At 37.8% G+C, this 21,862-nt stretch overlaps 1 protein-coding gene across 1 annotated transcript in view; it reads left to right on the top strand.

Annotated features, from left to right (window-relative positions):
• PRDM6 (PR/SET domain 6) overlaps positions 1 to 21,862 on the top strand; it is a 101,793-nt gene that overhangs the window by 5,919 nt on the left and 74,012 nt on the right. The window contains exon 2 of the mRNA XM_075193032.1: positions 12,067 to 12,374. Within this exon, the coding sequence (XP_075049133.1) occupies positions 12,067 to 12,374 (308 nt within the window). The remainder of the gene's footprint in view (positions 1 to 12,066; positions 12,375 to 21,862) is intronic.

Raw genomic sequence — 21,862 nt, 5'->3', positions numbered from 1 at the left:
TAAGCACCTGTGTGTTAGTGTACATATACTGCATACACTGTCCCTTCACTTGGTGTGAACAATGCAGTTCTTCTGTTTAGGTAAATGTGCATTTTCCCGGGCCTGGCCAAAATATATTGTATATGTCACCTAACTAGTTCTTCAGCCTTTACGTTTCAGGGACCATGCACAGAGCTACACTGAAATGGTCCTTTCCCATAGAACAGCTATGAGGACCATTGTTTTAAGGTGAATCCTAGACAGACAATGTATGGAACTTATCTGAAGGGCTTTGACGCTGCAGATATGCTCCTAAAGAGCCCTCCATTCACTTGCATTGTATTTTTAAAAGAAATCTATGATGCTTTTCTTGAACATACCAGGTCCAGGTGTAGAACATGAAGACTCATGTTCCTGGACGCAGTATTTTATAACAGAAAACCTACATCCATTTGCGAGTAACCTTAAAGTCTTTATTTGTTGCCAATCTAATGCGCAGTAGTTTTGGCGACAATGCATGAAACATATTCAGATAACATACACATGTTTACTTGTGTGTTTAGTTCATCTATATTTTGGATAGTGCCAGAATAAAGAAAATCTTAACGTAGTCAGGTTTAAATGGATAATGTAAAATATAAAACAGGATAAGGACCCTTATACCCAGGCCAGGAGATGCTCCTGCGGGTAATTGTGGTGATTGGGTGGTAAAGTGGGGTAATTTGAATCCCTAATTAGTGAATAGTAGATTTATAGACACCCGCAGCCAAATTAAATATAATTGAGCCCCACTGAGCCCCCAGCCCTGAATTTGTCTCTGTTATAACCCATCTGTCGTAAACCTGTCATTACAATTATATTCTTCAATAGTGCCCAGCTTATCATCATCATCATCATCAGTTATTTATATAGCGCCACTAATTCCGCAGAGCTGTACAGAGAACTCACTCACATCAGTCCCTGCCCCATCAGAGCTTACAGTCTAAATTCCCTAACACACACACAGACACAGACACACACACACACACACACACACACACACACACACACACAGACACACAGACACACACACACACACACACACACACACACACACACACACACACACACAGACAGACACACACAGACAGACACAGACACACACATACAGACAGACAGACAGACAGACAGACACAGAGAGACAGACACATGTTGGCGATACATTGAAAACACTGTTCAGTTTCTGACATAATTCAGCGATAAATACATAAGCAGGGAGCACCACAGATGAATAGTTTCTGGTTAGGTTGTAATATCTAGTGTAGAATAAGTAAATTAAAAAATCAAATGACATGGATTATTTTCCAGCTATGTAGTGTGCTTGCTACCATATAATTATGTTTCTGCAAGCAAGTGATGTTAATATTTGTAAAAACTCCTGTAAATGATATTCGTACAGACAGTGCTTAGTTATGTCATCTTTTATAATCAAGTCTAGTGATGTATTTCTTGTAGTATTATAACGTACTGCTGTAGGTTACCAGGATCTAAACTGCCAGCTCTAAACTATGTGCCTTATATAATAATCCTTACCATGCGGCCTTGCGCCTTTTATATCATTAATATATTTTGCTAGTGGGTAAATTATCCTATATTTCATTTGTTTGGTTCATGGTATTTGGGCTGCGCGGTCATTTTATAGCTCAAAGTACTAAGTTCTGGGGAATGAAAACGTTTGAAGCTAATTTAGCGGAAAACTAAAACATAACTTTCTCCTCATTATTAATGAAACAATGGTATTTTTAGTATAAGGCTGTTAAATGCATATACTATTATAACATATTGTACATCTCACAGATAAATTCATCTGTGTTAATTATACTTTTGTATAAAGCATTATACTGCTTTAACTTTGTGTAAATCCGACTATGTTCATATGGTGTTTTGCAGATTATTGGGCTCTGATTTCTAAGAAATACTGGAAAGTACTTATGATGTGATAAAGGAGATAATAGGTTAAATGAAAGACAACAGGAATCAATTTCTTTGTGCATCACAGAACATTAACTCAGTCGTTGCTGGAGCAAACTGCTTCTTAATAAATCACTCATTGCCAAAGAGAACTATTTAATTAACCCAATCACTACCACAGGAAACTACTTCAAGACAATACAAAGTTATTTTGTGTTATTCCATATACCGTCAGAAGACAGTCACTTACTAACCTACTTAGTAAGAGTGAACCTGTCGTTACATTAACCCAATGAGCGTTTCCCCAATTTTTACTATCATCATTTACCACATGAGCTATGGTAATAATAATAATAATAATAATAATAATACTTATAATTATAATAATAATAATAATAATAATAATAATACTTATAATAATAATAATAATAATAATAATAATAATAACAGTGAGTAGACAGCCCTCAGGTGACAGAATATCTGCTGTAGCTTTACTGTTAGTAGGGAAACACTATGCCAATTTTCAACAACCATGTACTAATATAGGACGTCTATTTGAACCAGTACCTTTACTTACAAAGGCTTCATAACTTAGCTTATTACATTCATAGTAATTTATTTTGTGTACATGTAAACGGTATAAAGTTACAAATAACACTAATGAAATAAAAAAAATCTGTTGATTATTGATTTACTCATGTCCATCAGTTTCATCAGTTTAAGAAAATCAAATAAGTACAAATCCCTAATAATATTATTTGAAAAAAAAAATGAAATTAACAGGATCATTGTGCATGAGACTTAGGGCTAGATTTACTAAACTGTGGGTTTGAAAAAGTGGAGATGTTGCCTATAGCAACCAATCATATTCTAGTTATCATTTATTTAGTACATTCTACAAAATGATAGTTAGAATCTGATTGGTTGCTATTGGCAACATCTCCATTTTTTTCAAACCCACAGTATAGTAAATATACCCCTTCATCTTCATCATCATCATTTATTTATATAGCGCCAACATATTCCGTAGCACTTTACAATTGGGGACAAACATAGTAAACTAATAAACAAACTGGGTAAAACAGACAAAGAGTTACCCCTTAAACTCCATGTGGCCTCGAAAAGCCTCTGAAGTGAACATTTTTGCCCAAGAATAATCATTAAACCTAAAATATAAGTTGATCCACTATAAAAAGATGTCTTGTAGTTTTAACAAATATATATATGAATGTTTTATAGATTATAAACTGTTAACCAAGTTTTAGTCCCTGATGTAATGAGTCTTGACAGGCAGGAAGTCTGATGTGCCTAGGAAAGAAATGTTTCACTTATGATCTCAATGTTAGGTCACATATTCAAATATCTATAGTCTTGACATATTCCCTACACATGTTATCTTCTCCCTATGGTTCTGGATATAGATCACTGAGCCAAAATATGTCATTTATTTTTACTACTTGCATTATGTATTACATGCATAACCTTATACTGCTGCCTTGAAGATATTATCCGACTTAAGTATTTCAAACTGCAATGACTGATACATTTATTAAATACATTTAATATACTGTCAGGATTACTGCAATAAAAATGTTTTTACTGTAGGGTTATAAATATAATTTGCTTTATTTAATTATTTTTTTGTGAGGGGATGGTAAACTGCAAAATATATGTGTGACATATGTACCTTTTCTCAAATAAGCTCTATCTATGTTGTATATATTTTAAGGGAAATCTCTCTTATAGTTTCATATCTCAAGTAGTAATAGTACTGTGGTAATTGCAATGCTCACAGATAATAATTCACGGGATTAGAGTTAAAAAGTAGGTCTGTAAAATGTGAAATTTAGAGGCCTAAGTGCTTTTCTTATAATAAATCAACAAACACATTAAAAGTAATGAGCGCTAACTTCAATACCCTTGACCATGGCAAAGAATACAGCTTACAGCTACAGACTTTTTAAGGGGTTATACCAGCAAGCACCTCACCTCAGGGTACAGATGTGTGGAATACACAGTGAGCTAGAATCGGCACTCTGTATTTACCTGTGAGGATGAGTTATCTAATAGGAGAATAGATGTCCAGCCTGAATGGTAGAATGGAATTTACTTATGTGTATCTTACCCACAATATTCATTCCTGTTTCCATATCTTAACTACAAAACTTTTCAAAATGCTGACCAGGCATTGTCAAATCCCCACAGCGTGGTCAGCCATTTGTGGGCTGAACCAGTACTCCACCTATAAATCCACTAGGAAATAGTTACTTCAATAATGAGGCGCGATGTGTAGAAAGTGCCCCATGCCTCAGTGACAGGCTGCATTCTCGTTAATATCATACTTGCCAACTCTCCCTGAATGTCAGGGAGACTCCCTAAAATATGGGTGATCTCTGTCACTCCCTGAAGAGTCTGGCATTCTCCCTGATGCTGAGCCAGTACAAGACGTGGTTGGCTTCGCCATCTGTGGCATGATGACACAGTTCAGAAATTGTGTCCTATGTCCATGTATTGAAGCCCATGGAGGAGGCCATTTTCATGGAGACCAAGATTTAATGAAAGACTGACAAGCAAGACAACATGACTTCAGTAATGGAGACAGAAATGTAAAAGACACTTCAGTCTCTAGAGATTCATTAGCTGCTTTTCTTTAACACATAGTTGCCTACGCCCCCGGAATGTCTGAGAGACTCCTGCATTTCTGGGAGACTTCCCGAGCTCCCGGGAGAGCAGGGCAACCTCCCGGTTCTCGTCCCTGCAATAGATAAGGGGCAGGGCTTAATGACACAAATATTGCGTCATCTTAGTCCCCCCCTGCTGTAATTGGCCAAAATTGTGACAAACATTTAGGGGGCATGGCTAAAATGATGTGATTCATCAAGCCCCATCCCCGCACGCCCACCTCCCCCGGGATCTCCCTGAAGCCAACGAGGAAAAGTTGGCAAGTATGTACTTCCTTTCTCACCCAAAATGTCCGTGAGACTCCCAGATACTGCTCCTCTTTCTTGTGAAGCAGACGGGGGGTTGTCTCTTGATAATTCACTTCATTGCGCAGCAGTGGGTGGAGCCTTATGATGTGTATCGCATTATGATGTCTTTCACACCCAGCTGAATGATGATGCGATTGAGCAAAGCGCGCCATCACCCCCCCCTGCACTTGCCCCTTATATCTCCTGGAGGGGGGGTCCCAAAAGCAGACAAGTGTGATTAATATTGCTTACACCGACAATATGGCTGCCTCAACTGTGTGTTTACAGGTATAATATGTGAATATTGTCAGCATAATTAATGCTAATATTTTTTATACGTTGTGTTTATTTTCATATATGATTTAGTTAATAATTGCCACGTTGCTGCTCCCTCCTAAAGATGATTTGCTAAATCTTGAGCCCGTCTATGCTGACTGCTTATATCACTTAATTAACAGAATTGTCCTCATTTCTCCCCAAATGACAGGAAGTCAGTCTGAGAATTGCCTTGTTGTCATGTGGAACCAATAAGAACCCTGGGTTGTAAAAGTAATTTTTCTGTGTTTTATTTCTTAACTTTTAAAATAACATTGCTGCTCAGTGCTAGCAAACACAAAGACAACAATGGCACAGCGTAGAGAGAGATAGGAATGACTGCAGCTCCAAGAGAGGCAAAAAAAGGTCATGTTACAATAAACAAAAATGAAAGGACTCAGACTGAGGGACTATCTGGAAGATGAGTGCAAGTAGTAAGATAAGTCAGCCAAATCTCACAGATAGGAAGAGATTTCCAGGGAAGACTCCTGAAAACGGCAGCTTAACTGTAATGCAAACTCTGAGAAGTAGAAGGCTGCATGATTAATAAAAAGAGATTAGTAGTTATGGACATAACAAGGAGTGAGGGGTGTGTGAAATGAGGCAGCAAGTTTTGGGGAGCACAAAAATGGGTAGTTGGATAATATGCTAATATTATTATTGCAAGAGTCTGAGTTAGTAGTTTCTACTACGTTGATAGGGTTAATAAATATAAGCATGACACCATTGTATATTTTATAGCGTATGCCCCTCTAATACAAATGAAGAAATACTGTAATCAGTGATCAGAGAATTGCAGTTCTCAGTGTGATACAACAGTACTAAGGTTCTATATATTCCTCTATAAACCTGCTATACCAACACAAGGAGGAAACACCAGCTGAGATGTGAGATTGCTTGTTTAGTACATACTTGCCAACTTTTCCTCGTTGGCTTCAGGGAGATCCCGGGGGAGTTGGTCATGTGGGGGTGGAGCTTGATGAATTGCATCATTTGGCCCCGCCCCCTAATCGATTGTCACAATTTTGGCGAATTACAGCAAGGGCGGGGCTAAGATGACACGATATTTGTGTCATTAAGCCCCTTCAACTTATCTATTGCGGGAGGTCTCCCAGAAATGCGGGAGTCTTCCGGACATTCTGGAAGCGTAGGCAACTATGCGTTAAAGAAAATCAGCTAATGAATCTCTAGAGACTGAAGTGTCTTTTACATTTCTCTCTCCATTATTGAAGTCATGTTGTCTTACCTGTCAGTCTTTCATTAAATCTTGGTCTCCATGAAAATGGCCACCTCCATAGGCATCAATACATGGACATAGGACACAATTTCTGAACTGTGTCATCATGCCACAGATGGCGAAGCCAACCACGTCTTGTACTGACTCAGCATCAGGGAGAATGCCAGACCCTTCAGGGAGTGAGGGAGATCACCCCTATTTCAGGGAGTCTCCCTGACATTCAGGGAGAGTTGGCAAGTATGGTTTAGTATTTGATTACATCAAACAAAAATAAAGTACCTCTCTCATGTACACAATGTGTACAGCTGATTTTTATGACAGATGCATTGTGAGAAGGTGGTACATTATAGATAGTAAAATGACACTAGTGACTGATGAGGAAGTACAGAAGGTAATGTATGATAGGCAGTTCTGGGTGTGAGTCTGTGTGCACTCCTTATTCCCACCTACAGCGTGCACACGTCTGCCCGGTGGCAGCTGCCAGTCCATTCCTATCCTGGGGGCTTTGAAAGGTTGCAGCCTTAGAGCTAAGTCTTGCCTACGGCTCGTTTTCTAGTCCTCTTTATTAACTGAAAATCACTAAATATGAAATTTTAATATGAAACAACCAGTAGCATTAAATGTAGAATGCTGCTGTCATGCCAGTGTCACATACATGTATCTATCAAATCCAACTAACTCCTCCCTTTCAGTATCTTTATAAGATGAAAACAGCTGCCCTACTTATTTACACAAAGCCTCTTGAAGAGGAAGTTAGTCATACCCCATAGTATCCATCATACAACCCATGTCTACACGAGTGGCCATACATTTCATAATAGACACTGTCCTGCTTGTATGTGCACTGGTTGGTGCAGTGATGTCAGATATGGAATTCGCACCCAGATGCTCGTAGACTGGGCATTGTAGACAACCTTAATAGAAAGATATTAATATATATATATATATATATATATATATATAAAAAAAATATATAATATTAATATTCATGTGTAAGATTACACACAATGATTATAATTGTCAGTAAATGAGGTACAATTTGCCAAACGGGGGACATATTAAATATGCTTGTTATTTATAACATTATAATATACTGTATGTTATAGAATGTGTCATAAAACCTGTAATTACTGTAACTTCCAGCAGAGGGCCTGAGCATTGCATAATGCATATTGCAGTGTCTGAGCAGCAACAACAGGACATTAATAATGTTCTACCTTAGAATTACATTTGTGTCTATAAATGAATTATACTATTTTTATTAAACTATAGTTGAATGGAAATTAGGAACTTTTATAATATAATATATTTCTATATATGATTAGTACTTAGATGATACATAATATTACAATAGTTTCCAAACAGAAGATCATGATGGTGTTGTACCTTAACCAGCACAGACACCCACGTTTAAATCCCCGGCCAATATGTTAGGAACTCTCATTATAGTGTTTATTGTATTCCATTCATATACTTACCCATAAACAGGGTGTATTGCACTGAGACGTGTGGATATTTCTCTGGTAAGTGCAGTAATTATTTGTCGCTGAACGTGATACTAGACAAGATCCATTTAATATAAAGTATTTACTGAGCGCCAGTAAACAGGAGATCATATAGCTGCCACCTATGGATACAGGAACCATTCCTTGTATGCTGTGTTTATATATAATTTCAGAAGGATTCTTATAAGAAATCCATAGTAATGGAAAATGTGGTGACTTGTAAAACAATCCATTTCCATACCTCATTTTTGGCCTTTTACACAGACTGTCAGTGAGTCCCCAATTATAGCAGTTTTTGTATGTGGACACCTGTCACTAACAAGCACATTGAGAAGAGCAATGGATTTCACCAGGACCGCTGAACAGGCCTCATGGGAGGGACACTGACATTTGATCACTATTGACCTGAGCCGGATTGAGCAAAAGTGCTTTCATTTGCTATACAAGTTGTCAGGAGAAGCCATTACTTTAAGTCATTGCAACAGAAGTTCTGCATATGAGGTTTTAAGATCATTACAAAATAACAGTAGATCCCATAAGTAATATTGCAATCAAATAGAATAACACACACATACACTCTTGCGCACACACATACACACACACACACTTTATATTTATTGTTATTATATTTACCTAGTAAGAAGTTATACTGTCAGGATCATGCACTAATGCCAGAGAGGAAAAAAAATACTCTAACAATGTGTTATGTTAATTAATATTAATATTTTAATGTGATCTTTAAGAGCAATTAGCAGTATGTTAAAATCATGCAGCAAAACTGAAAATAAATGAGCAGAAAGTATGACATGAAGACACCAAGAATCTATCAGTGCTATTGCCGACAGAGACCTCTTGACCTCTTGATAAAGAAGGAGAAGTCCTGTCTCTGTCGGAAAACAAATCTGTTTTTGTTGGTGGATAAGGCTGTTCTCTGTTTAATAAATAAAGCCCCAAGTATGTAAATGAAATGCCAGCAAATCTCACATATTTCAGTCTCAGCTGTTTTACCCATCAGGCCACTATCCCAAGGATGTGAGAGTAGTTCATACTTGCCCACTTTCTCTGAATTTCTGTGAGACTCCCGAATTCTGGGTAGGTCTCCCAGACTCCCGAGAGAACAAGTCTCCCAGGTGTCAGAATTATGCGATTCACAGGGAATCGTTTCATTTTGCCCACCATCCCCCATGACATAATTATGATTGTGGAAGCAGGGCCAAAATGATGAGAATTGCCCACTCTGCCCCTCTAAGTCAAACCACCTCCCCAGGATCTCCCAAATGCCAGCTACATAAAGTTGGCACGTATGGAGCAGTTTCAACTGTCTGTAATGGAGTGGCAAGGTAGTACTTTACTTTTTAACAGTTCTGGAGCGGAATATCACCACTTAACAATGTGTTTCAACTTCATGGTTTTGAGATATATCGGCCCTTTAAGAATAGCAGAAGCTCATCGGCAACTATAAAGCAAGTCCCAGTTCCGTATCATAGTCTATTTCCCTTAGCAGTTGTCTAGACTGCATTGTAAATAATCCAGGTCAGATACGTAGTCATATTATTGCAATTGCTGCAATTTATGAATAATTTGCAATTGTTACATGAGACATAAACCTGTCTCTATTTTAGATATGATTCCACTTTGCTTTAAATCACTTTCTGTTTCTCAACTGGTCTCATTGTTTTCAGGAAATCTTACAATGGCATTGATTTCAGTCAGTGTGTCTGTGTTCTCCAAGACCTTCTGCTACAACAGTTTACTAGTCAATACCAACTTTACTTATTCCTTCATCCATCACTATATTAACCTCCTACTACATTCTTCTAAAAACGAATATGAGCGCAGAGGGGCCAGTAGTGACAGAAACTAGACTTCTCAAATACAAAAACGCTGTCTGCAAAGATTTGCGGGATGGATGACTTTTATATTACATGTGTAGACAACATGTCTCCAGGAAAACCATCAATAACATGGAATTTATACAGTAGGAACCTAATTAAATTCAGTAGAACCTCATTCTTTACAGAAATCTACTCCTTTATGTCTATAAAATGCAGTTACAAACTGAACATTACTTTTCAGCATCAGATTTATTATGTTACATAATATCGTGCCCCAATACTACGTGTTCTGTATTTTTCTGAATGTCTCAAATATAATACTACATTAAATATTTAGTCTGGCATTACTTAAATAGCTCAAATGTAATTGGGTAGAGGCAAATTTAAAAATATTTGACAATCATTTTTGGTGTCATACACAGACATATACCATAATATATACACATTCTATACTACTTAAAGTCCATCGATGAATATCCTGTGTTTAAACTGAGTTACACTGACCTCAGTACATGACTTGGTTATATGTAAACACTTAAAGTTAGAAAAAACAAGTCTCTTATGAGAGTTAGCTTATACCTAGATGTGTGATCCTTAACCTCCACTATGGGAAATATTTTATCTGAATTAAGATATATATAAGGGCGATATCTTTTTCTGATGTACATACAGACTTTGGTTTTGACCAAACGCACCTAAAAACTGAACCAGAATTAAGAATGTTTATGTTTAAGAAAGGGTTAAACAAATTTGTAGCGGAAAAGTGTATCCAGGGATAGGACCATTAATTAAAATGAAGGGGCAGCACGGTAGCATAGTGGTTAGCAGTCCTGATTTACAGCACTGGGGTCATGAGTTCAATTCCCGACCATGGCCTTATCTGTGATGATTTTGTATGTTCTCCCCGTGTCTGCGTGGGTTTCCTCCGGGTGCTCCGGTTTCCTCCCACACTCCAAAAACATACTGGTATGTTAATTGGCTGCTAACAAATTAACCCTAGTCTGTGTGTGTATGTTAGGGAATTTAGACTGTAAGCTCCAATGGGGCAGGGACTGATGTGAGTGAGTTCTCTGTACAGCGCTGCGGAACTAGTGGCGCTATATAAGTAAATGACCTTCATCTTTTGATGACCATATATCATTACAGAAATCTTCCAGTAGAGGTCAGTAGTTACAGTAAGTATAGAGCCTTGCAATTCTGAGCAGTGGGTGGAGGAAGTCAGAGCCTACAGTGGGTATATATATATGACCCTGACTCTAGCTTAACACAAGAAAATCTGTCACTGTTACTACTTAAGGCCTGTTGTAGACAGAGGACAGCCGGTCACATACTGATAAAATGCCTTCATAAAAGGCAATTTGTTCTTCAGAAGGAGCAAAAATTATATATTTTGCAATATATTGGTCTTCATTTATACGCAGTTCAATGTACTTGGTTGACAAGGGTGGAAACGTCGCTTGAATCTTCAAGAAGACTATGGAGAATGACACAGTTGTACATTATATATTAAACACCTCCACTCTCCCATTATCTCCTTTGGGGAACTGCTAGGGATTACCAGGTACTAAGTAGATTATTAGATTGCACAATGTATACATTATATATTATTTAGGCAGCAGCTTCAAATTTTGGAAAGAAATAATATTATTATTATTATTAATTTTATTTATAGGGCGCCACTAGGTGTCCGTAGCGCCGTACAGGGACAAACAATTACAATACGAGGAGAGACAGCACAGTACAGTAAACAGTAAGCACAGTAACTCAGTAAGCTCAAAGCACAGCTAGGGGCGGGGGAGGGGAGAGGGAAGATCTGCATGCGACGGAGCCCAAGAGGGAGGGCGCAGATGACAGGGAGACCCTCAGACGGGACAGGAGGGAGCGAGAGGGGATGGGGGGTAGGGGATCCTCGAGGAGGAGGGCTAGGTAGCTGGAGAGCAGAGTTAGAAGTGGTGGAAACAGGAGGAGAGATGGCCCTGCTCAAAGGAGCGTACAATCTAAGGGGTGGGGTAGACAGACAGAGAGACACAGGGGTGAGAGGGAGAGAAGGAGGAGTGGAGGCAGATAAAGGGAAGGGGAATGATATTATATTATGACACTGATCACATGACACTAATTGGCAGCCTTCCCCTATATTGTATGTTTTCTGTTTCTTCTTTACCAGTTACTTAAAAAAAAGAAGTTTATTATTTCAGCAACATTGCACTGAAATGTGTTTACGTATTTCTTACATTTTGCCAATACTTAGATATGTTTTCTTCATCTGTTTAATTCAGGATGTGACATGTGTGCAGATAATCGGAATGGAGAATGCCCCATGCATGGACCTTTGCATTCCCTCCGTCGCCTAGTGGGTACTAGTAGCACAGCGTCTGTGGCCCCACCACCTGAGATACCTGAATGGTTACGTGACCTTCCACGGGAGGTGTGTCTGTGTACCAGCACTGTGCCAGGGCTGGCATATGGCATCTGTGCAGCTCAAAGAATCCAGCAAGGCACATGGATTGGGCCCTTCCAGGGGGTTCTCGTGTCTCCAGACAAAGTGCAGGCAGGAGCTCTGCGAAATACACAACACCTCTGGGAAGTAAGTGTCTGTTATATCTAGACTGCATTTCAGTGAATAAATGCCAGTTATAATGGTGTGAGACGTGATACTATGCTACTGATTTGTCCATTTACACTTTACATTTAATTGATAATGTAAGTGGAACAGCTATTTCTAAAGCATAATACAGGTATATAAATTAAGTAAATGCTGATTTTGACATGAGTACACCCAGGTCATGGAGCAGGCATGAATGGTCCGCCCCATACAGAGCACAGTATATATATATATATATATATATATATATATATATATATATTTATATATATATTGTAATTCTCTCTCTCTATATATATATATCCTCATACAGGGCATGTGTAAAGTGCATCCCCTAATTTACACAGTATTTAGAGTGTGACTAATTGCACAAACACTTTATCTACATTATGGGCCGGTGTACAAGTGAACCATGCACAGCAGATAATTAAATAATAGCAAAAGATGTAAAAAATAAAATAATTGTTCTTTTCCCCCCACAAACAGCACAGGGGGTTGGTTATGCTGTTTGGGAGGGGGTGCACACCTTTTTTAAACTTAATTATGTTTTACTTTGTTTTTTTAATACATCAAGGTCTCTTGTACCAGCTGAAAGCACCCGCAAAAGATACGTCTCATAGAAACCCATCTGTGGTTGCTTTCAGCATTACCTCCTCCATTCCGCCTCTCTATGCGCAGAGAGGTGTAACGAGGAGTGCAAACTGAGACCGATCTTTGGCCAAAAGTGCTTTTTGCGCTCAACAGAAGGACTTGCATCCGTCAGAGTGTATATAATACAGTATTAATAACATCATAGATTGACTTTAGGAAGTCTACCTGTATTGAACAATGTTTCCTGATTGGCTCAGAATGATTACACACAACTGCATATGTTGAAGAAATAATTAGCTTGAAAAATGTATGAATTAATGATATTATTTAATAAATATTTCCTTATTTCTATGTAAATATATTACACTATGCATACTGACTTCCAATGATGCTATTTGTTGTCACGTGATCCAGATCAAGATAGACAACAGTTATTTAACTGTCCTCAAACCGCAAAAAGTCCTGTCAATAATACAATAATGATTCAAGCAGGTGCTACTCATGTAGCAAAAAAAGAGAGATATTTACAAGATATAAAAAGACTAAAATCATCTGGAACAATAATAACAGCCTTAAACTTAATGTAAGTGTCATTTTTGATATCTGAAGTTTAAAGTGCACATCTAGGGCCTGAGTCATTAAAGGGAGCAAAGCATAAAAATAGAGTAACTTAGCACCTTGGCAAAACCATATTGCATTGGAGGGGAGGTCAACTTAAAATGTGGGCACAGATTTATAGTTGGGGTTGGGCATGTAGGATTATCTTTAAATTTGAGTGTAAAAATAATACTATCAAGTATTTGTGTGCTAGATGAAAAAACAGCCAGTATTTAACTTATGTGCAAAATAATAAACTAATTTGCACCCCTTGCATTGTAACATGGTTTGTCCAGGAGCAAACTTACTCCTTTTTTTTTTTGCTTTGCTCTCTTTAATGACTCAGGCACCTAGCGCTGGGCTCAGCCGACAGATATTCAGTTACTGTACATGTCTGAAAAAGTAAAATGCCCTGATTGCATTGTGACCAGGATTCCCTGTATGTCTGGCTGCCATTTCTACAATGTTTTACTACCAATAATGGCTGTGATGTCAGACAGACGAAACACTTTATGCATCATACATCTCTATTTCATACTTGCCAACTCTCCCGGAATGTCCGGGAGACTCCCAAAATCTGGGGAGGTCTCTGAGACTCCCAGGAGAGCAGGAAATTCTCCTGCATCCTGCTGACTTCCTAGTGAAGTGGACAGGATGGGAGCCTTAATGACCCGATTCGTGTAATTGTTACAAAATGACATTTTGGTTGCAGCGAGGAGGGGAGGCAAAATGATGCGATTGATCGCGTACCGCCCTCCCGCCACGCCCCCTGACCGAAATTTCCTCAACTTTAATTATTAAAATTTGGCAAGTATGCTCTATTTCATATAAATAGCATTACATCCCATAAGCATAAAATAAAAGTTATTATAAGTGAGGCAGAGCTGAGCTTTCCTTCATGTTTCCAAGCTTGATTGTTCTCCAATCCAATGCTGATCAGTCCGATCCTCATAGGCATGAAACATGGTAGGTGGAGCTGCTGCCACTGGGCATGTGCAGCAGCTCTGATTTATTTCCTGCACTCTGGTTTATTTCCTGCTCTCTGGTTTATTTCCTGCTCTTTGGTTTATTTCCTGCTCTCTGGTTTATTTCCTGTCCTGCACTCTGGTTTATTTCCTGCACTTTGGTTTATTTCCTGCTCTCTGGTTTATTTCCTACTCTCTGGTTTATTTCCTGCTCTCTGGTTTATTTCCTGCACTCTGGTTTATTTCCTACTCTCTGGTTTATTTCCTGCTCTCTGGTTTATTTCCTGTCCTGCACTCTGGTTTATTTCCTACTCTCTGGTTTATTTCCTGCTCTCTGGTTTATTTCCTGCACTCTGGTTTATTTCCTACCCTCTGGTTTATTTCCTGCTCTCTGGTTTATTTCCTGTCCTGCACTCTGGTTTATCTTCTGCATTGTATGCAGCTGCCGCAGCTCATGAAAACAGTGTTAACTACTGCTGCTATTTAGTAGTGATTCAAACTGTTGGCTGGGAGTAGAGGAGGGAGGGGATTGCTGGGCAATTGGAAACCCTCCCTATGTGAGTTCCTGCCTTTGTGATATATTGTAATTCTAATCCATTTATAGATTACACCTGAAGAACAGTGATCTTGTTAAACCTCATAACTTTCAATATGGGATCTGTATTAAACAGGACAAACTCTTAGACAATAGACCAGCAATGTGTACTGTATATCCTCATCTCTGATGTATTGAAGTCATCCTTATTTTTGTATAGGGTTTAAAATGAGTTGTTTTCCCTGTTATTTAATCAATTGTAGTGTACGGTTTTGTGCATTGAACAGTAGTGATATCCAGGCTGAGCTGAAATCCCAGGACATTGAATTAAGCTAGTTTGCAGAGTTGACGAGACAGTTTCTTCTATGTTCCCCGGAGTCTGGCATTGAACTGTGAGGCCACTCAGTGGAAGCTATCTTCTCATCAGGCATGCTAACAAGCTGATTATTGCTTTCTGCTTCCTTTTTTAATGTGCCCTATCTTTGTTTGAGAATAAATACGTTATATAAATTGTGCTGTTTCCTTTCTGTAAATGTATAAGTAGTACCCTATACAACATGCTTCATACCTGTACATGACTAGGATCAGATAAAACACCGGGTTTTGTTTAGAAGCATATAGTCATTGTAGCTGATATCTGTACTTGTATAACCATTACCACTGCCACTACTGTTATTTATTGGAATTCATTTGTTACATAGATTCATATCTGAGTACTTTCAAATAAATATATATTAAAATGTATATATTTTACTTGTTTTGATGACAGTCATTAGGAGTTTTAACACAATTATTATTACTTATCATTACTTTGTTTTTCCTAGTTTTGTCAATAGATTCTTAAATTTAAAAGAATATTCATGGTCTAAACTGGTTAAATTGTCTAATGAATTTGCTATGTAGCTAATTTTAAAGCTTAGATTGCTAGTGAATTCTATATGGCTGAGAGAGAATTAGCCGGCGTGTTATGGTGTGCTGATATTTTACAAGTAAGGGGTCAAAATAAATTAAACTTTGGGGCTGTTTATGATTTCTGGCTTGTAGTATGCATATTTACTAAAGATGTGATAATGTTTTGGTGTGGAATTTATAGTTTGTTTGGGGTTTTTAGCTTTATTTCAGCTGTTTGCATATCTTCTAAAGGCCTCAAAAAGATCTCCTGATGCAACGCCTGGGTATACATACATGTAGGGTGTGGATGGCAATAGAGCAGTGTTTCCTAACCCTAGTCCCCAAGTACCCCTAACAGTGCAGTGATATAATTAGTACCACCTGTGGATCTTTCAAAATGTGTCAGTCAGTAATGAATACACCTGTGCTCCAGCAAGGAGATATGGAAAACATGCACTGTTAGAGGTCCCTAAGGACTAGGGTTGGGAAACACTGCAACAGAGCATAGAGCAGAAGACAGAAACAGAGGGTAAAACCAGCACTGGGGAATAGGGAGTCATAGGGGAGAATTAAAGCAAAGCGAATATCAAGGCAGGTGGGCAGGCAGATCTGGAACAGGTGCGGAGTAGGAGATGGGCAAAATTAATGAATACCAGCCTAGTGCCCATCAGTTGTCACAGGGGCGGAGGAGGGGGGACGACTATTTGTTGGTGCCAGGTAAGGGTTTGGGATTACAAACCCCAGAGGTGTTCTCTCACTTCCCCTATTCCATTAGGGGATAAATTGTCTTTTCAAAAACAAATAAAAATTACCAAATAAAAAAATTAAGTTAAAAAATACACATACACCAACCTAATTAAAATCAAATCTCGATTACTCCATACTTACCAACCCTTATTATATGCCTAGTCCTGGATTAGTTGAGAAAAACGAAAAATGTTTCATTTTACTAAATCCGCCTAGAATTTTTTTAGTCCTAATTGAGGAAATTCATTCCCACCAGTTTGCCTATATTTAGTGGAGAGCTTTGATATTTCCCACCACACTCTGATTGTTCAGAGTGTGGTCTGCGAGTTCAGAGGACAATCTATTTAACAAGCTCACCTCTGACAATCTGCACAATGTCCGGGCACCAAAGAAATCAGGTTGGGTCTTTTCTTTTCTTTGTGTTTTTTCCTGAGGTGAATTACAGTGCATCACTAGGCTTGGGGACATTATGTTGCCATTCCCCTACCACCTCCACAGCGGATGGTAAAACATGGGGTATAGTTAATGTTCCCCACCACCTCCGGATGATGATGGAAAGAACAGCATCAAGGGGGCTTAGGCTATCAATCCTTGGCCCCACACTACAGAGTAGGTCTCCCAGAACTAGGTTAGCGACTAATATTTTCATTAATATCATTTTTTTTAAGATACTATTGAGCTTTGCTTTCAGCAGCCAAAAACAAGGCGCAATAGTATCACTATAGCATATGCATATACATTTAGGAACCAAACATATAGTTTAGGAAGTCAATGGAGGAATGAATCAATGCAGATCCATTCTTCCAACCCAAAAGATAGACAGTTTGTAAGGAAATTAGGATTTGTGTTTAATAAAGGTAGCGTTGTTCAAAACCTTGCAAACAAATGACTGACATCATAATGAGCAAGGTTACTGAATTTGGATTGTCCATCAGTACTTGCTTATAGTACTTATATATAATCTGAACTGCTAGCTGTAATTTTGTAAAAACGAGCTAAGAAAGTATAGTTGATATAATAAAAATTTCAAAATGAGAAGCTTTTGAAAAGAAAAAGAAAAAAATATAGTGAAAGAGAATGGAAGCTTGTAATATCAGCTATACACTAGGCCAAAATATTACTCACGTTTGTCAATGTTCCATTTATAGTGGACTGTATCATTTCAACTTACTAAGAAGCTCGGCCAACCGGGGTCTCAATAGCGACCTTTTCTTTCTCTCAGTATCTCATGTTCATCAACTAACACTTAAATTCACCAGACACATCTGCTCTTCACCGGTTCATACTGGGCTGTCTGATGCTTAGTAAGATGGTAGCAGCAATTACCACTTCTTAGTAAGTAGATGCCAATATATTATATATCCTTTTAAGAGTTAATTATGAGTAGATAATATTTTAGTACGTATTTCATTTAACGCAACTTTACTAAATATGGAAATTGTTGATTTCAACGTAAGTTTTCTTGTTTTTGAAGCAACTTTACTTTTTTCATGATAAATGTAACATATTTAAAATTATGATGGCAGTAAATACACGATGATAAACATTTAGTTATACATAGTTACAGCTGGGCCATATTTCTTTGAGATGAACAGCACAATCAATCACTTTCCACTCAGCTTCTTGAAGAAAACATTCACCTCTAATTGCGCTGCACAGTAATATAATGGATTGAGCGTTATATGCAGCGCAGCCCAAGTCAGTCTTCTAGGTTCAGGAGACACAATGTTGTGACTTATGTGTAGAAGAAAGACTCTCTACCTGTATAGTGTTTGAAATGTGTATAATTATAATGTGTTTGTAATAGATGTGTAAAAGACTGTGTATGTAGCTTACATGGCATATATGCAGGCTATTTATTATTGTTTGTTTTGCAAATGAATGTAGCAATTGTTGAAATTATATGGCTGCCACATAGTCCCAGCAGCATTAGTGGGAGTGCCTATTAGGATACATAAGTTTATGATTTATGCGACTTGTTTAAGTACCCAAGAGAGTAATTTTCATCTTCTAACACTTTATTGCAACAAACGTGGGTTATGAATAAAAGCTATAGTTTACATCACAGCTTACAAAAACACTTGCAACGTGTTTGGCTGGCACCATAAAAAGAGTAAAATATGGCACAAAATATCTGAAAACTGCATTTATCTGTGAGATGCTAATTACACATTTTTCTACTGTACAATTTTTAGGTTTGCAGATCTTGTTCAGCTATCTGCTAGATAAAGAGATATATACTGTCCCAAAACGTCATATTTCACATGCAATGTCTTTAATGAGAGCCTTATTGGAATAAAGGCTTTTTATTATGTTGCAGCTTCTGGTGCTGGTGATTTTGCACATTCTGCGTTGGGCAGTCTGGTATTGGTACCGTGAACGTCACCTTTACATTGAGAGTTGCACCTTCATTCCATGTATTTTGAGTGGTGCTTTTTGGCAGATTTCAAGTTTTTATGAATTTTAGTATTTCAGAATCAATGTGCAAAAGCTACATTTAAGCTACAAACGTTTAAAAATATTAAAACATATATCACTATAGAATACGCATATATATTTAGGAACCAAACATATAGTTTAGGAAGTCAGTGGAGGAATTAATCAATGCAGATCTGTTCTTTCGACCCAAAAGATAGACAGTTTGTAAGGAAATTAGGATTTGTGTTTAATAAAGATAGTGTTGTTCAAAACCTAATAAATAAATAGCTGACATCATAATGAGCAAGACTCATTATGAGTTTGGATTGTCCTTCAGTACTTGCTTATAGTACTTATATGTAATCTGAACTACTTGCTGTAACTTGGTAAAAACAAGCTAAGAAAGTATACTTAATATAATAAAAAAATTATAATGAGAAGCTTTTGAAAAGGAAAAGAAAAAATCTAGTGAGAGAGAATGGAAGCATGTGATATCAGCTATACACTAGGCCAAAATATTACTCACGTTTGTTAATGTTCCATTTATAGTGGAGTCAAAGATTCATGTGTTACAGGCTAGCACAATGCAACTTTGATTTGTTTCAAGGAAAAACAGTGTGAGGCGCATTAAGCAAACACTCACTCTGGGTACATTACATGTATGCCAACAATACTTTTTATGCTTTATGAAAATTCCTGTTCACTTCTAAGTAATGGGAACGATTGCTCTATAATGTTTGTGCAATGGAAGTCAGAAAATTTTCTCAGCAATTAGGTATTATGGATGAGTGTGAGATAATTTTCCCCTCATGCGTTTGCTAATAAAGAATTGAAAAGGCACATTTGATTCCAGCATGTAGGAAAACATTATCTCAGTTATTAATGTGTCTTTATTCCCAGGAGATAAATTAATCTATACGCACATGGTTTTCCTTTTCTGTTTAACATCACAGTTTTATAGGACTAGACTTCAGGAATGCATGCACTGTAAGCGGACATTTCTATGGGGGGAAAAACCCGGAAGTTTAAAAAGAAAAACAACATTTCTTAATTGAAAAGTTTTTCAAACTGTAAAAAATAGTTTAACTGAATTTAGTTTTACTTAAAATTAGTAGTTATAATACAATTCATACATGGAAATTGTAATGAAGTGGTTTATAGTAAGTTTTGCATATAAAATGCATATTATGGGGCTCATGATGAGTTGAATGCAATTTGCTTTCTTGGCGTTTAATATGCTTTTGTACATTTGAGTGTGTGCACAAGCCACTAGTTTCGTAATTAGTGCTTTGTGCACTTGCCCAGAAGTAAAAAAGCGCATTAGGCGCCAAGAACACATATTGGTCCTCATTTAGAGTCGGACGCAAAGTCCATTTCAGGCGCATCCTGCACATTACCACTGATGGGGCATGTGCTGTAAGCAACAGTTCGCTGCAGTTCCGTCTGCTTTTCAGATGCAAGTGTACACTGCGACAGCTTGCGTCTCAGTACGAGGGAAAGGGTGGTACACAGAGTTATGTTGGGGTGACCGTGAATAATTCAGATAATATGGGCGTAAAACTACCCTAGTCGGACGCAGGTGGAACACACATCAAACAAGACTGAAGAAGTGCGGCAAGAATTAGGTGGCGCAAGTTGTTAGCTAGCTGCAGTAACTGTTCGCAGTTTGTTAAGGTATTACGAGTGGGACGCAACTGGGGTTGCATGCCACTCGTAATACCCTACCAAGCTACAGCACATTCCCACTCCTACTCTTTCATGTAAGTCTTAGACGCACATTGCGTCCGACTCTAAATGAGGCCCATATTGCATTCACCTCAGTGTCAGCTCCTATGTGGGTTGGATGAAAGTGCATTTGCACTGTGTATATTATTACTTTTTCACACCTAAATTTATTTAGTAAATGTTTCATTAGGGCATATACACCTCTAGGAGGAAAGTTGCCTAAAGGTGGATAATCCCTTTAAAGTGAAAAGGTCAAAATGACCCTGCAGTGCCTAATAAAACTTTAATCAAGTTCTGAAAAGAGCACTGTCCCCTGCCCAACTACATCTATCCCCAGACTGAAGACTTTAGTAAATCACACACAAAATTTTCACATTCATGGTTTTGCAAATATTTAACAAATTGTCAACTTAAAAAACCCAAAGGGCATCATTAAAGAAATTACAAATCACCATATAAAAAGTTATGTAATAATAATTAAAAAATAGTTGGAATTCACTCTTGATAAATATTTATATGTATACAGTACTGTGCAAAAGTTTTAGGCAGGTGTGAAAAATTCTGCAAAATAAGAATGTTTTCAAAAATAGAAGTGTTAATAGTTTATTTTTATCAATTAACAAAATGCAAATTGAATGAGCAGAAGTAATATCTAAATCAAATCAATATTTGGTGTGACCACCTTTTGCCTTCAAAACAGCATCAATTCTTCTAGGTACACTTGCACACAGTTTTTGAAGGAACTTGACAGGAAGGTTGTTCCAAACATTTTGGAGAACTAACTACAGATCTTCTGTGGATGTAGGCTTGCTCATATCCTTCTGTCACTTCATGTAATCCCAGGTAGACTCGATGATGTTGAGATCAGGGCTCTGTGGGGGCCATATCATCACTTCCAGGACTCCTTGTTCTTTCTTACGATGAAGATAGTTCTTAATGACATTGACTGTATGTTTGGGGTCCTTGTCCTGCTGAAGAATAAATTTGGAGTCAATCAGACG

This window comes from Mixophyes fleayi, chromosome 1, assembly GCF_038048845.1.
Source record: "Mixophyes fleayi isolate aMixFle1 chromosome 1, aMixFle1.hap1, whole genome shotgun sequence".
Taxonomy (NCBI): Eukaryota; Metazoa; Chordata; class Amphibia; order Anura; family Limnodynastidae; genus Mixophyes; species Mixophyes fleayi.
The sequence above is the reverse complement of the archived record's forward strand: the minus strand, read 5'-3'. Positions and strand labels throughout refer to the sequence as shown.